This window comes from Peromyscus maniculatus, chromosome 12 (assembly GCF_049852395.1).
Source record: "Peromyscus maniculatus bairdii isolate BWxNUB_F1_BW_parent chromosome 12, HU_Pman_BW_mat_3.1, whole genome shotgun sequence".
Classification (NCBI taxonomy): Eukaryota; Metazoa; Chordata; class Mammalia; order Rodentia; family Cricetidae; genus Peromyscus; species Peromyscus maniculatus.
In genome coordinates this window covers 34432071-34446896 of record NC_134863.1, presented here as the reverse complement: position 1 = coordinate 34446896, position 14826 = coordinate 34432071, and the positions used below count along the sequence as shown (strand labels likewise).

At 44.2% G+C, this 14826-nt stretch overlaps 1 protein-coding gene across 50 annotated transcripts in view; it reads right to left on the bottom strand.

The window, feature by feature from the left end:
* Positions 1-14826, bottom strand: part of Zbtb20 (zinc finger and BTB domain containing 20) — a 775725-nt gene that overhangs the window by 53247 nt on the left and 707652 nt on the right. For 31 of the 50 annotated variants that reach the window (XM_076549383.1, XM_076549412.1, XM_015994641.3 and 28 more), the window contains one exon: positions 11062-11243. In XM_076549383.1, the coding sequence (XP_076405498.1) occupies positions 11062-11243 (182 nt within the window). Of the gene's footprint in view, positions 1-11061; positions 11244-11613; positions 11778-14826 lie in introns of all 50 variants that reach the window. The other 19 variants (XM_006975752.4, XM_076549395.1, XM_076549397.1 and 16 more) reach the window with 1 other exon arrangement.

Below are 14826 nucleotides of genomic sequence, written 5' to 3'. Positions count from 1 at the left end.
TACCAAGTGAGTTCCAGGAAAGGCGCAAAGCTACGCAGAGAAACCCTGTCTCAAAAAACCAAACAAAAATAATAATAATAAAAAGTATAAATATTCATACTTTAAAAATTATTTCATATTTATTTATTCTTAATTATATGTTCTTAATATTAAAAATTATATATAATATATTATATATAATATATATATGCTGGCGATGTTGCATGGATAACAGGAAATGCAGAGTACAGTTTTTGAATCTTCACTCTTCCTGAGGGTTTGGACCCCTGCTATCAAAAAAATTTTGTCTTAAGCTCCCTTCTACTGTTAGATTGAATCCTTTCTCGGCTACAATGTTGAGAGTTCAGATTGCAACACTACTACTTTTTTTTTTCCCCTTTTGGGTGGGATGGTAAGTGTGAGGATCGTTACTTTTTGAGCTACACATATATTTTCTCTGTAAATATTGTACCATCTAATTTGCGTCTTTGGATTCTGCTGATTAGCCATCAACATGTGATTTAAGGAATTCTGCATACAAGATGCAGAAATCATGACTCAGTAAGTTAACGTTGTAAAGCTCTGACTTGGGATGTATACAGACTTGCACATAATCTGCTTTGGCTTTCAATGTGCAGCTATTACAGGAAGATCAAGTTCCTCCATGTGCGTCCTTGCAATTCTACACCCAGCAGCAGAAATACTCAGGAAGCAGGAGAAGCAAATGTCCAAACCATCTCTACACACTACCCCAAACTATGTGGGTACCACAGGGCAGGAAGGGGATAAAGCCAACAAGCCGAGATGAATTCCTTCAGGTTGCATTTTCCTTTTAACTACTGCAAACTGCTTTAGAAGTGGAGAAGGTAGCTGGGTCAGGTGACAGAGAGTAATCCTCTGCTCCTTCGAACACATTTACTTTTCTAACTGTACCTGATTTTGAATTACCTCAAAATACTATAAAGCCATCATGAAGACTGTCTTTCAAAGAGATCCTTTTTTTTTTTTTTTTCTGCTTGCATTTCTCTTTGCAAAAGGCTCTCTGATGTGGAAGAACAATGGTCGGTCTGTTTTAAGGTTTGGTTTCTGTTCTCTTCATGTATTTGGACATGGAAAACTTACATGGGGCATGTGCAGACTTGACATCTGAGGGAGACAGTGAAGCACTACATTTCCTTCTCCATCATTTGAAAACCCCCATGATGAGAATGCAGCACAAAGAACTTGGTTGGATAACTTTATCATCCAACTCTACTGGAATGTTCTAACCCTTCCTCACACCAAGGAGAAAGTGTCCAGAAGGCTTTTGTTTAAAACTTTTCTGAGCACCAGAGAACGTCCTTATCTACAAAATGTGGTATTTATAAGAATGCTATGACAATGTATTTGACACAGACTGGATGCTTACTAAATATTAGTCCTCTTTCATTTTTAGGAAAGTAAATCAACAATGTAGAGATTAAAAGAAAAAAAAAAGGCAAAGAAATCAGTGGAGAGGCTTCCTGGTCCACAAGAGGCCTGAGTCCAGAAAGGACAAGGAGAGGGTGGCGGGATTTCTTCTCCTCCTACAAATTGAGGATTTTGAGTTTCAGTGGTTCTCACTCAGTAAGTATGGGCCCCTGATATAACTGTCATCATAATTTAAGACATCTAAACTGACACTGAGCACAGTAGCGCCTGTCTGTGACACTCACACTCCAGAGGAGAAGGCAGAAAGATCCCAAGTTCGAATCTATCCTGGGCTATGAGACCATGTGTCAAAAAATAAAAATAGAAATAGAAATAACAGAAGAAGCTCAGGAAGAGGAGCAGCTATCAGTTGGTGGTCAAAACCCCTGAGGGTTGGCTGGCTGTCTCTCCAGTGCTGACACTTTAGGGAGCTTTATGTCCAGCACTCTACCTCTTCTTTCTTTACAATAATGGATGGCACAGATGCTGTGCATACAAGGAAACAAGGCAGAGGGCAGTACTTGAAAGCATGCAAACTGCACTCATAGGCTAGAGTTCCACTACCTCCCTTCCATCCAATTCCTGGCCAGGGGACGGAGAGAGTAGAGACAGCAAGTGATTAGATGGTTCAGTTAATCTGGTGATCACATCTTGAGATTTCTTAACTGGTGTTCTACCAGGTGTCCTTAAAATGTCCATATGCCCTGATTTCTGACCCTGACATAAAGGTGAAAACAGGAATAATGCTGAGGTGGCTCGGGCTAGATAAGCAGGAGGGATTGGGGAAGACAGGAAAACCTTCTTATGGCCAATTTACTATCAAGTGTGAAGTCATTCTGCCTTGTGAAATTGTGAAGAATGTTCAAGATTCTTTCTCGTGGTTGTTTAAATAATTTCCAGTGATGATAAAATACTTTTCATTTAGTTTTGCAGGTAATTTAATAGCAATGCAATATTTGATTAACTTGGTTCCAGATCACCATCCTGAAGTAGAAGCAATGTCAGATACTGTGTGTCCAGATGGCAAAGGCTTTTGAAATTTTAGCTATTAAAGAAAGCAAATACTCTAAGTGGCCAGGTTTAATCCTCTTTGGCCCCCAGAAATGAAGCTGAGGATGCCTCATGATGTTTGATACAGAGGAGTGTGTGCTACTACAAGTAACTATACGGACATTTGTACGGGGTCTGTCAGGAGAGGAAGACACAGGACAGGGCCCTCTAAATAGCATAGTTAGAAAATCTAATGACTCCGAGTATCTGATACTTGTCCTCAGATGAAGTGGGTATCAGTGAAGCTCTCACAGGACATATCCAATGACACTTACAAAACATTTGCTCTCATTAAGCAAAAGGAAAAGAAAGAGGCGGGTAAAGAACCAGTCCAATGGTCACTGATTCATCTGGCCTCTAGTTCCTGTCACATCTTCTTATCTGCACTGTCCTGTGGATGGGATCTAATTCCTTCTCACTGTACCTGTTTATGGGAGTCTTTCTTCATACCTCCACCCTACCACCCCACTCCACACCCCCTACCCCCGTTTCTAAAAGGCCTTGGCACTCTGGCATCTTAAAAATACTCACAATCCCATCTTTGAGTTACTTGTCAGTCTTTAAATCATTAAATTTCTTTTAAAAAGCTGTTTGCAAATGTTGCTTTACCATTTATCTTGTTTGTTTATGAACACCTCTGTATCATAGTGTGTGTGTGTGTGTGTGTGTGTGTGTGTGTGTGTGTGTGTGTGAGAGAGAGAGAGAGAGAGAGAGAGAGAGACAGACAGACAGACAGACAGACAGACAGACAGACACCTGATTCTGTCCTCATGACACCCACTCTGAGGTGACCTTTGCCCAGATCCCTGCCTCCCTGCTGTCTGTGGCTGACCCCTCCCCTCCCCATGATCCCACAACTCTCCTGGTTTCCTCCTATCTCTCAGATCTTTTTTTCCCCTTCTTTGAAGATTCCTTGTTCTCTTCTTATCACTCAATGTAAACATTCCCCAGGTTCTATTTCCCCTTTTTTTTCTTTCAACAAAGTCTTCTTTGAAGTTTACTGCTGTATTTATGGCATAAATTATGGCCTCTTGGCCAAAAGGTTTCCTGCCCCTAATTTCCACTATTTCTACTGTAATCTAGGACCCCGTTTGTAACTCGATGTTCTGTTTACAGTGGGAATACCCCTGTGTTTCAGGCTTTGTGCTCTACTCTGTTTTCCTAAGTCCACCCCTCCCTTGCTGGGGATGGAACCCCGGGCCCTGTGCATCCTATGCAAGCCTCTACCACTTAGCTGCATCTCAGCCATGTTTCTTTTCTTCTTCTGTGGTCTTCATTGGCTTGCTTACTTGTTTGTTTGGATTTCTGTTTTGTTGATTTGAAAAAGAGACTTGATAAGATGACCAGACTGACCTTGAACTTGCTTTGTAGCCAGGGCAGGTCTTGAACTTGTGATCTTCCTGCAGTAGCCTCCTGAGTGGTTAGGACTGTAGACCTGATCCAGCAGGCCCGGATCCCTCAGTCTTCTGGCTTGGGTATCTTGGTGGTGTTATCTCGGATAATTTCCCATCTCATACTTAGTAGCAGTTGTCTTCCGGAGTGCCCCCCTTTATCTCTGTCTGCTCCCTCGGTTTCCACTCCTCCTGCCTCTTAGCGTTCTCCTTTCTGCAAGTAGCCTCTCCCATCCCTGTATGCTCCACATACTGGTGGCTAAGTTAGACCTGCCCTAAGCAGAGTTTTGATGGTGAAAAGTCCCTTTAAACCTTTCCTGAGAATTTTTAAGTCTTGAATTAGACTGCAAACTCATCCTACTTTACCCGAATGCCTCACAGTCAATGAAATTTTATTCACTTTTCAAAAGAGGTCAATTGGAAACTCTTCAATAAACTTAACTAGATGTTAATGGATTATAGTGTATTTCATAACCATTCTGAATTCTAAGATAATGGTGACTTGAAGACATAGACTAAGTTTTAACACTGTTGGTGGCCAACTCTGTTTTTACCTTTGGGTACCCACAGGACTCAGTAAAGCAACACATGGGCACATACATGTATTCTATACACAAAGGCTGAGCAAATGAATGGATGCCGAGGGTCATGGTGCTGGGATGCATTTTCAGCCACCCTGTAGGGCAGTCCTTTATGATTGCATCTGCTTCTCTTTACAAGACTCTACGTCTCCAAGCCCTGGAGCCCAGCTGGTAAAACTACCTCCTGGATGACACCTGGCCAAAGGCCCTCCGCCTTCAACACATCTATCTAGTCAACTGGCTGGTGAGCAGTCCTGAGGCTGCTGTTCCCAGTAAGTTCTCGCAGAAGCAGACTGACTCTAAAGAGTCAGTACCACGTTCAGTGAGTGCGAGGAAAGAGACGACAAAGATGTCTTAAGAAGAAAAAGTATGATTCCCAAGCACAATAAATACTAACTCTAGAAAATTTGAGCAAGACAAAACAAATAAGCAAACAACTGGCTTTGTAATGTGGAAGTGCTGCACTCAGCATTAAAATCTCTGAATAAGAGGGTATAAAAGGTAATAAAAATAGTCCCAAAGACATCCTGTGTTAACTAACTCATAGGTAGGAAGGTGACTTTTTAAAAAGGGAAAGACTCTTGAAGAAATGAAATCCACATGTACTTGGTTAATAGACTAGCAGAAGATCAGTTTCCACTGTTAGGAAGGAAAAGAAGATAAACACTCAGTTCCTTATAGGGCTTGGAGGAGACAGAACCCCGGAGGCAGACACAGCACCTACTTACATTACAGGTGCTCTATTTACTACTTAATTGATACCTAATTGATTAGAAAATTAATTAGCCAAGCCATGGCATAGTAACTATCTGTGGTTGTTATCTCTCTTCTCTTTCTGGCTGCATTTCTCCCGCAAATTAGTGTGACCCCAAAATGTTTTCAGGATTGTCCAACTTGTCCTAAATTCCATAAATAACTCTGTCAGAGGGTGCTGTTTTTTGCCATGTCTCTATTACGGTTCTTCACAGATGGACCATTTTTGTCCTTCCAAAGTCTAAGAATAACTCTTTCAGTTATCAAGACATACCAAAATCCAGTTCAGCTGCCCCCGTGGGATTCCAGTTAGTTTAGACACATCTGCTGAGATACACGCATCAGAATCCAAATGAAGTCTTTGTTTGATTATACATTTCGAACATTTATAGAGGTTTTCTGGGGCCAAAATGGTTTTCATTTTTTTGGCAGAGCAGAGATCTTCAGTTACAAACACTGCCTTCTGAGCACCTCCAACAGTAATCCACTCTTTCCATGTGAACAGGTGCCTCAGGAAGGTTTTGGAAGGTTTTCTACTGAATCAGCTTTCCGACTGGAAACTTTCTGAACACGCAGTCAAATTTGCCAGAGAGACCTTCAAACTTGCCTGAGCAGTTTTCACTCACACAGACATACATTCACACTTAGAGACAGCCCAAGTACAGCAAATCAGAGCCCTGAAAGACTGGAGTTTCTTTCTTAAAGGTTAAATACCATATGCAACCAAACTGAGCAAAAAACGGAATGCATGACAGGAGAGAATGAGTGAATAGCAGGAGGGTCTTCAATGAGCATGCCCCCCACCCCGAAGGCTGTGCTGGGGTTTAAGCCACACACACACCTTTCCAGTACAATTTTTATGTCTCCTGATTTCCATTATGTACCCAAGCACTTGATTTTCAAAGACCTGCCACAGCGTATTGCTAACGATCCCTTTTACTCACAAACTTGTTCAGTTCTTTTGAGACACGCCCTTCTCTAACACAAATGGGTCAACCAGATTAATATACAGAGGGAGAAAACACTATGCTCTAAATGAGGGGCTCTTTTGCAAAGCCCACCTTTTACCTGAATTCCCTACCCGCCCCCCACACACCCCATTTTGAAAATACACTCTGGTCATTAGAGAATAAAGTAACCTTTAAATTCTGAAGCCTAAGGAGTTAGGAAAGTCACTCCTCCACTGGGCAAGCCTGGAATTCATGAGGGAAAATCTGCTTTCAAGTTGTTCTTACGGCCCAGGACCAGATGCTCCAAGGTGGCCAGGAACCTTTGTCTACACCCACTTAGCAGATTTCTGGCTCTTTATCAGGGACTCAGAGGTTTATTTGCAGAAATGAATCATTTCCTTCAAAGTCTCCCTTACCCTATTTACATGCTTGCATATTCCTTCCATTTTGTTTTTCCCCTACAGCGTTACTAAGGAATTAATTATCTAGAAGAACAGGAACATACAGTAAGTACATCTGAGATCCAGGATGGGACACAGTATGTCATCTATTAGGCCTGGCTAAGACCAGCAGCTGACGCTAAATGGGAAGGAACACGCACCAAATGGTTTTTAATCACAAAGTTAGTAATTAATTGCTCTTTAAAATACATTTTATGCTTCTTTCTGTCTGTGTACATGAAATGCACATTTATTACATGCCAAAAATTACAACATTATGGTTTCAATGTGACTGGCACGGAAGTCCGGAAACCAGAGTTAATGTCCCCACAGCAACTTTAATCCTGTCTGCGTGCACATGTAGAGCATGTCTTCCGTTACAGGGTAATGCGCAGAGATGGTTTGGGGAGGGGCACTAACGGCTCATAGCCTCAACTGGAGTCACGGTGAGCCACAAAGGGTAGAGGCTGCCCCTCCGCACAGACATGGCTAGTAACAATGTCCACATGCCGGGGCTGGGTGTTGTGTAACCACGGAATGAAAGCCTGCCGGGACGCTGTGCTCGCTCGGCACTCAAGGGGACAGTTTCTGTTGCTGTGGGAACCTGAACTTTGCATTTCCTGACTTGGGGGTAATTAAAATGTCAGCCTTAATGTGGCATTAATGGAGTTTGCCATAAAAATCCTCTTTGTTTTGTTCTCCCAGAAATTGCTTAAAAGTTCAAAATGATCCAAGTGTACTAAAAATTTAATCACAGGGCCTTGGATGAGTGAAGGGAAGAGAGAGAGAGAGAGAGAGAGAGAGAGAGAGAGAGAGAGAGAGAGAGAGAGAGAGAGAGAGAGAGAGAGAGGAGGCCAGGGAAGATGGCAGCAGGCAGGAGCCAGGAAAGGAAGAGCCCACAGTCTCCTGGACAGCAGGAGGCCTCAGCAGCACCATGCTACCTACACAGCTAAACTTAAACCCACCCACGCAACAGTTTGGTAATGTGTAAAGGTTAAATTAAAAATAAATAAAAACTGTTAATGAATAAATGCATGTTGGCAAGGACACAAAACCCAGACAGTCTGATGAGTCCAGCACAAAAACACTGGAAGGTAAGTGACCATGGATGTCAGCTTCTTAGGAAAGAAACTAATGCAGATCTCCCGCAGGAGCAGGGAGGACCACCAAAGGGAGATGTGCTTCCCCCTTCATGGGAGCCTTATCTGGGGGGCAAACAAGAGGGAAGGAATATGCAAGTAAAAGTTTTGGCTGCGTCTATCGCATGAGTCTGACTGGGACGTGCTACAGCTTGCTAGTTGTCAGGACAGGCTTTTCATATGGAGGACATCGTCTGCTCTACTGACTCCATTTTGTCCTGTTTCAGGACTGAGCTGGGCTCAGTGCGTATACAGACTGTTTGGTGGGCTGACTGCGCTATCAAACACCTAGGGCTCTTGCCCCCTTTCTATTCCCCAATTCATCTTAATGCCTTCTATTATCGTCATCTGAATTTGTTTACCATTATGCTTTCAGAAGTGCTGTAGAGGTGACAAGCTCTGTGGTAATGGAAATAGTGCTGAGGAGATTGTGTTGGGGAGTGCATCGCCAAACAGCATGCATTTCTGTGGCAAGATAACAGCAGCATCTCGCTGAAGGAAAGCAATCGACTGTGCTACTTCTGCTTTTGGAGATCACTAGGATCTTTGGCCAAGGCGACAGTGCCGCAGCACAGAGGCTATATGGCCAATTGATGATTTAGGGCACGGGGCTGATCATCTCTACACGAGTATATGCAAAAGCACCGTGGCTTGTCACCTTTCCTAGTTACAACAGAGCTGACTTCTCTTCTGTGGGGGTGATTTATCTACTGTGGTTTTGAACCACATCACCATTATGAGTAGCCACACACTTCCAAGATGCCTGTTTATAGCTAGGAATACCATCTTTGCGCGCGCTTTGAACAGAGAGTTCTGGATGCTCAGAATAAGAGCAGATTCGTAAGCGCTCGTCAGCACCCACGTGAGTGAACTGCAGGCAAATCCTTCCTCAGTCAGGTGTCAGTTTTCTCAGCTCTCTCATCTGTAAATTGGGAAGAATCATGCTGACGGACAGGAACTGGGCATTAAGTCATGACTAAGAATAATTTTGCTAAGCACACAACAAAATAAAAAGGTGCTATGAAAATTCAAGCACTTGTGAAAGCTTGAACACCACATACTGGTAGAATGTTCCTGAAGTTAAAGAGACTAACAAGTCAAGGGCACTATTTTTAAATGCCCCAAATCTGTTCATTCTAAATAGGAACTGAATATTTTACCTTAAAGAAATTAGGCTTTTAAATTAATCTATGGTAAGAATGACATTTGAAAGTAAAAAAAAAAATTCTCTTGAATGCAAGAAGAGCATCCAAAAAATTTAACAGCTTAAAATAAACTCCTTTCCTGTCTTCTCTCAAGCAACCTCCAAATGGACAGATTTCTGTGAATCTTTCCTAAAAACAATCTTCCTCTAAGTGTAGGCTCAAATCAGGACAAACTACAATCCAAATATGTTTGGAGAGAAGTATAATCGGTTTCAACAACAGGTCGGTGTGGAGAAGACTTACACATCTTAATGGCAAAATCAAAGTGACTTTCTAGACAGCTGAGATGAAGTGTCTCCTCCCACTTCGGACTCCTTCCAACTGTATTCACACACCCCACTGAGCTCCGCTCTGCGGGCTTCCTTCCATAGGGTCTGTAGTGACAACACCGTCTTGCTCCTTCTACATATGCCAGGCAAGAAGGGCAAGCACGGCCTCGCCAGAGGATGCTTACAATACTGTACGTGAAGCACAGTGGGTTTTCTATTCAGTACGGCATTATTTGGATGGACCAGATCTCTGGGCCGTCCTCTACAATCTCCCCAGAGGTGTGGCGGGAAGCCAAGTGATGAGGGTGTACACACCAAGACGCCATGCCTTCTACCAGAGGGAAAGACACCTTCCTGGTCTGCAGGGGCAGCGTGCACAAGTCTGCGGGGCACTGTGCCATGCTATTTTCAAGTTCTTCCTGTAATTACTATTAGGCTGGAGACTTCCGGGCAAGAAAGTCCAAGGACATGACTATGATGATGGTCCACAGGATAAAGTCCCTGCTTCCGCCGCCCCCCCACCCCCCAAAAGAAGCCACAAGTTTGACTGTACAGATCACGTGGCACTTAGTGACTTGGATCTCATTTTCTTTCCATTTTCCAGTGACAGCTGGAGTGTGGCTGCAGCCCAACCCCTGCCCTAGCTCACATCCTCTGTCTAGAGGCTATGATGGCAAAGTGGGTGGGGGAGGGACTCTCCCAGCTTCACCCTTTGTCCTCCTTGCAGAATTTTACATTTGTTCTGCGAGAAAAATAACAGCAAGGGATTTGGAATTTCATTTCCTAATGGAGATTTTTTTTTTTTTTTTGAATTTTGTCTTTGAGGAACAGGATAAATGGAGCCCTTTTGGGGAATAAAGCTTTCTTGGTATATTTAACTCACTCCATTATGCCAACTCTCTGCCTGTTACCAGACACCCTGTGGAGAGATCAGTTCAGAAGAGTTGTTGGGCATCTTGAAGCTAAAAGGAATACTTTTTCGGTTTGGTATTGTCAACACATGTGTTCCTCTCTCAAGTACTGGGTTACACTTGAGAAACGAGAAACAGCCTCCTAACGTGATTTATCAACTTTCTTAAAATAGAATTCAGAAGAGACTTCTAGATTAGTGAGATGGCAAAAATAAACAGCAAAGAAGTGATTTCAATAGTGACGACTCTCATTAAGTGCCCACTGCCAAATTTAGCCCATAGGCAGTTGTTTTAATTAAAAAATATTTTTAACCTGAATTCTTATTGGCTATGTGAAGTCTGGGTGGCTTTTGGATTCTTGGAAGCCATTCTCTTGTCTTCTGTAAATGTGTGCTACCCTTTAACCACTTCAAAATGAATTAAAAACTGGAAAGACCGACATTCAGCCAAGCTACATGAGACTCCAAGAACTAATGCAAATCTGACTTGGGTTATGTAATTTGGAAAGGGTTGTTTCCTTGTGTCTCGCTGGCCTTCTGAGGTCCATATTTGGTTGTTCCATTTAGTAACGGTAGAAGGGCCTTTACTGCGAGCAAGAACAATCGGAAAGCAGCAATATCGCTTCTTTTTGTGAGCTACTCATGAAAGAGAATGGGGCCCATGTAATTAATCAGCATTTCAGGGCCAAATGCCTGGTCACCTGGCTTGAAAAGATACTCTGGTTTAGAAAATATAGATGCTGGCTGGATCAAAATGGTGGGTGGCATGCTACTCTTGGCTACTCGGGAAGACCAAATGGAAACAGCTTGCTCTGAATGCAAAACAGCCAGAACCCTGGGGCGGGTGGGCGGGGGGGGGGGGGGGGGGGTGCGCGGGTGCGCGGGGGGGGGAGAAGCACCATGCCAAGCGCTGGGAAGACACCATCACCTCACTGGTGTACTCACAATCAGACGACCCGGTGTGAGCGTGAGAGTTTGTCAGTGAATGTGTTGAGTGGATGAGGGCTGGAGACAAAACAGCTTCAAAGTTCAGGCAGGGAAGGCCCGGCTTGGCGCTGGATCCACCCGGCTGAGTAATCTCATTCTCCTCAGATGCCTTCTGGTTTTCAGCTGTCTTGGGTTTCTTCCTGAGAATAAACAAAGGGCCCTTTGAAGGAACTGACTGCATATTTGGGAAAAGGCATTTTTAGAATCTGTTAAAGATAACTTGATTTTTTTTTTTCTGAAGGGGGATGGGAGGGAGTCCAGTATGTCCCTTGTTTTAAAACAAGCTGATTCTTGTTTTTTTCCCTCCAGTAATGGCCTAACTGGGAACACATGAAAGCATATGGGCCAAGCAAACAGCACCACATTTGGACTCTGTTGGCTGTATAAAAAGACCCTGTCCCAGAACTTTAGACAGCTTGAGCTACGTATGGCTGACATTATCCAAGAAAGCATCCTTTTCCCCCCTTAGAGTTCTAACATGGTCTGGAAAAAATACTAGTGGAGGTTTACCGTTCTAGCATTTGTCAGGACGCTTAGAGACAGGACCCGTGGAGTAATGGGAAGAGCACTGGACTGGGAGTCAGGAGACTTGAGCTACGGTACTAGCTGTGCCTGCAACTTGCTGTGTGGCTTTGGGCACCTCACTTCACCTCTCTGGGCTTCAGTTTCCTCATCTGCAAAATAAAGGGCTTAGATTAGAAGGCCCTACAAGGCTCCTTCTAGCTTCAAGTCTCTGTTCTTGGAACACACTATGGAGTATCCCACTCTCCTGTTTCTATTAGTTTTATTTGAAGTCAACGCATAATTTCAAATCACAGCCTCAATCTGCAGGCTGTCCAGACGAGAGGGGCAGTGGAAGGGGTGTGTGTACAGTAGAAAGTGAAAAGCCACTGAGAAGAGCTTAGGTTCCAGTAGGTACAAGAGGGAAGGTGGCACACACACACACACACACACACATGCACACGCACACGCACACGCACACACTCTCCACCCTACTCTATTCATCCAGGCCTTAAGCTGCTCTTTGATCTTAGCTTTAGTCCGGGCTCCCGGAGTTTCGGAGTGTGGCTGGGATTTGCCTTGTGAGAAAGCCATTGCTGACGGGGAACAGAAGGGTGGAGGTATCATTCGGGGTCAGTAATAGAAAGTGCAATAGTCCAGCCGTCAGTCAGCTCAGGGCTCCTTTCCCCATGGCAGTGCAATCCACAGTAACTCGCAAAGCAGCATCTAGAGCAGCCCGACCCCGGACCCCAGATAAAAGGGATTATGAGTTCCTCCGTGAGCACATGCCCAGTTTCTGTGGCTTTGTGTCTTTTTCTATCTCTGTGTAACCATAGAGTATGTTGTTGTTGTTGTTTTGGATAGATTATGTGTGGGACATAATCTGTCGTAAGTCGCTGTGTTTCCATGTTCTCCTTGTTTCTATGAGCATGGCATTGGACTTGTATACAGAATATTTCGTATTGAAATATGTTGTACTGGGTAGTCAAATCTGCCCTCGCAGAATATGGTGTTATGATTAGTATGCTGTGTTTTTAGTCCAACAGGTTGTGAAATCAAATCTGTTTCTTCAGAGGGCACAAGGCAGAAATAGCATGGTAAAGATTGGAATTAGGGGGAGGGGGGACTTTCTGATATATTTCTCAGTGTGGAGAAAGCCAACATAATAAAAACAAGCCTTATCATTGCCGAATGGGTGACTCTGGGGCTAACCCTCGAATCCTATGCCTACCTCGGGGACCCCCAAGGATCTGTTACTCTGGTTTTTCAAATTAAGAAAGCATCCAAGGTCAAAGTCTCCAGAGTCAAACCTCCCCCTTTGTTTCCCCTAGGAGACGTCTATTTCTAGTAGTGTGGTCTGCTGCGGAAGCCCCAGGTGCAGCGCTCACCTTCCTCTGCCTCAGCTTACCCATGCAGTCCTCTCAGGTCTGCTCCCTCCGCAGGCAGCTGCCATAACCCTTCCTGGAGCAGTGCTGCCCACAACCCCCCCCCCCCCCCCCAGTCCTGCTGCTTTCCATTCACTAAATCCTGCAGGACCATGGCAGTCTGGCATTCAAGGTCAGTTCCTTATCTGCCCCATCTTATCTCATGGGTCCCATATATTGGCCACCTTGGAGCTTGTTTATCATTCCCAGGGCTCTGGAATGTACATTCTGGGCGCTTCACCTTTACTCATTACTGTTCTTGCTTTGAACAGCCTTTTCTCATCTCTGCCTGGTGAAAAGAGGTGTGCCCTTCACACTCATTAAATGCGAGCTCCACGTTATACTGCTGTGGGTCCCCTCTTTCTGAATGGACGACTCTTCTCCAGATGATCCTGAACTCTCTCAGTAGTTTCAGTGTTCTTGTTTGACTCACTAGATCTTCTTTCAGTAAACTGTTCATTACATGCCACTACTTCTAGGAGAGACTGACCTCTCTGTGGGAAGGGGGAGGTTTTAGTTATTGTTGCAGTCCTGGTGTTCATCCTCATTCACTCATCCACATGGTCATTTCACAAATACCATGTGGCTGTGATGTGTTACACAGTCTGGGTCCTGTCCTCCCAGAGTTTCCTGTCTAGTCTATACTGTGAACCAGGGCAACTGATACACAGCAGCCATTCAAAAGCTGTTTGCTGATGGAATTCAACAGAGCTGAAATTCAAGTACACTTGGAGACTAGTCCCCGTCTGAATCTCAATTAAGCTTCCTAGTTTTTATGCAGTAGTGGAATCAACCTGGATTGGTTGCTTTCTCATTGATTACATGAAGAGTATTTAATAAGAGTGGCTGGTCTTTGTAATTCATCTAAATGTAGGGACATATCACCAATGGCCATTACCATGTAGCAGAAAAGAAATGACCTCTGGGGCTTACAGACGAGGCCTGAGCTAGTTTCAGACTTGTGGTTCAGAGAATTAAGGGTGCTCTCTTCCAAGCACTAGCGCACTGCCCAACCACCCAATGACTCCAATTTAACCCTGGAGAAACTGCACTCTTTACATCCTCGCCTCTTGTCTTGAACTGGGTTTTGATACCTGTCTGAAATCCTGGGCATCACCTTATGTCTCAGAGCACCTTGGGAGGCCGTTACAGCTACCTCTGCAAGAAGAATACATTCAAAACCAACCTACCTGGCTCCTGCCCTGATTCGCTTACTATCCCTTTATTTACCCTTTTACCATTGGCTGTTTCCCAGCGCACAGACAAGAGCACTGCACACTGTCTGTCTGAGCAGCTCCTCTCCTATCCCAACCTCTTTCACAATTTGGGACTCCTTTTTCTGAAGCCAAGAAACAGCAACACCTACCACCAGTCTGTCTGACACGCACAGGTGCTCTTCTACGACCCTTTTTTTTTTCTTTTGCAGTTTGTGGTTTATTAAGGAGGAAAGAGCAAGCTCTCCTGTAATTAACTGAAATGCCTTCTTTGGTTGCATAAAAAGGATTGTATAAACATGGCCCGTCTGAGGACGTGTCTGTACAAGCCCGTGTGGCTTGCACTCTCCCCTGGAGTCTGTAGAGGGCAGCAGCACACTGGCTGACTTCAGGCAGCATTTCAGAGAGCAAACTCCTACCAGAACCTTCCTCCTGGTCACCATGCCAAAGGTTGGTTTGCCAAGCTCTCTCTGGCCTCTCAGTCTCTTTCAAGTTCGTTCTCTCCCCCGCCTGCTGTGCATCTCTCTCTCTCTCTCTCTCTCTCTCTCTCTCTCTCTCTCTCTCTCTCTCTCTCTCTCTCTCTG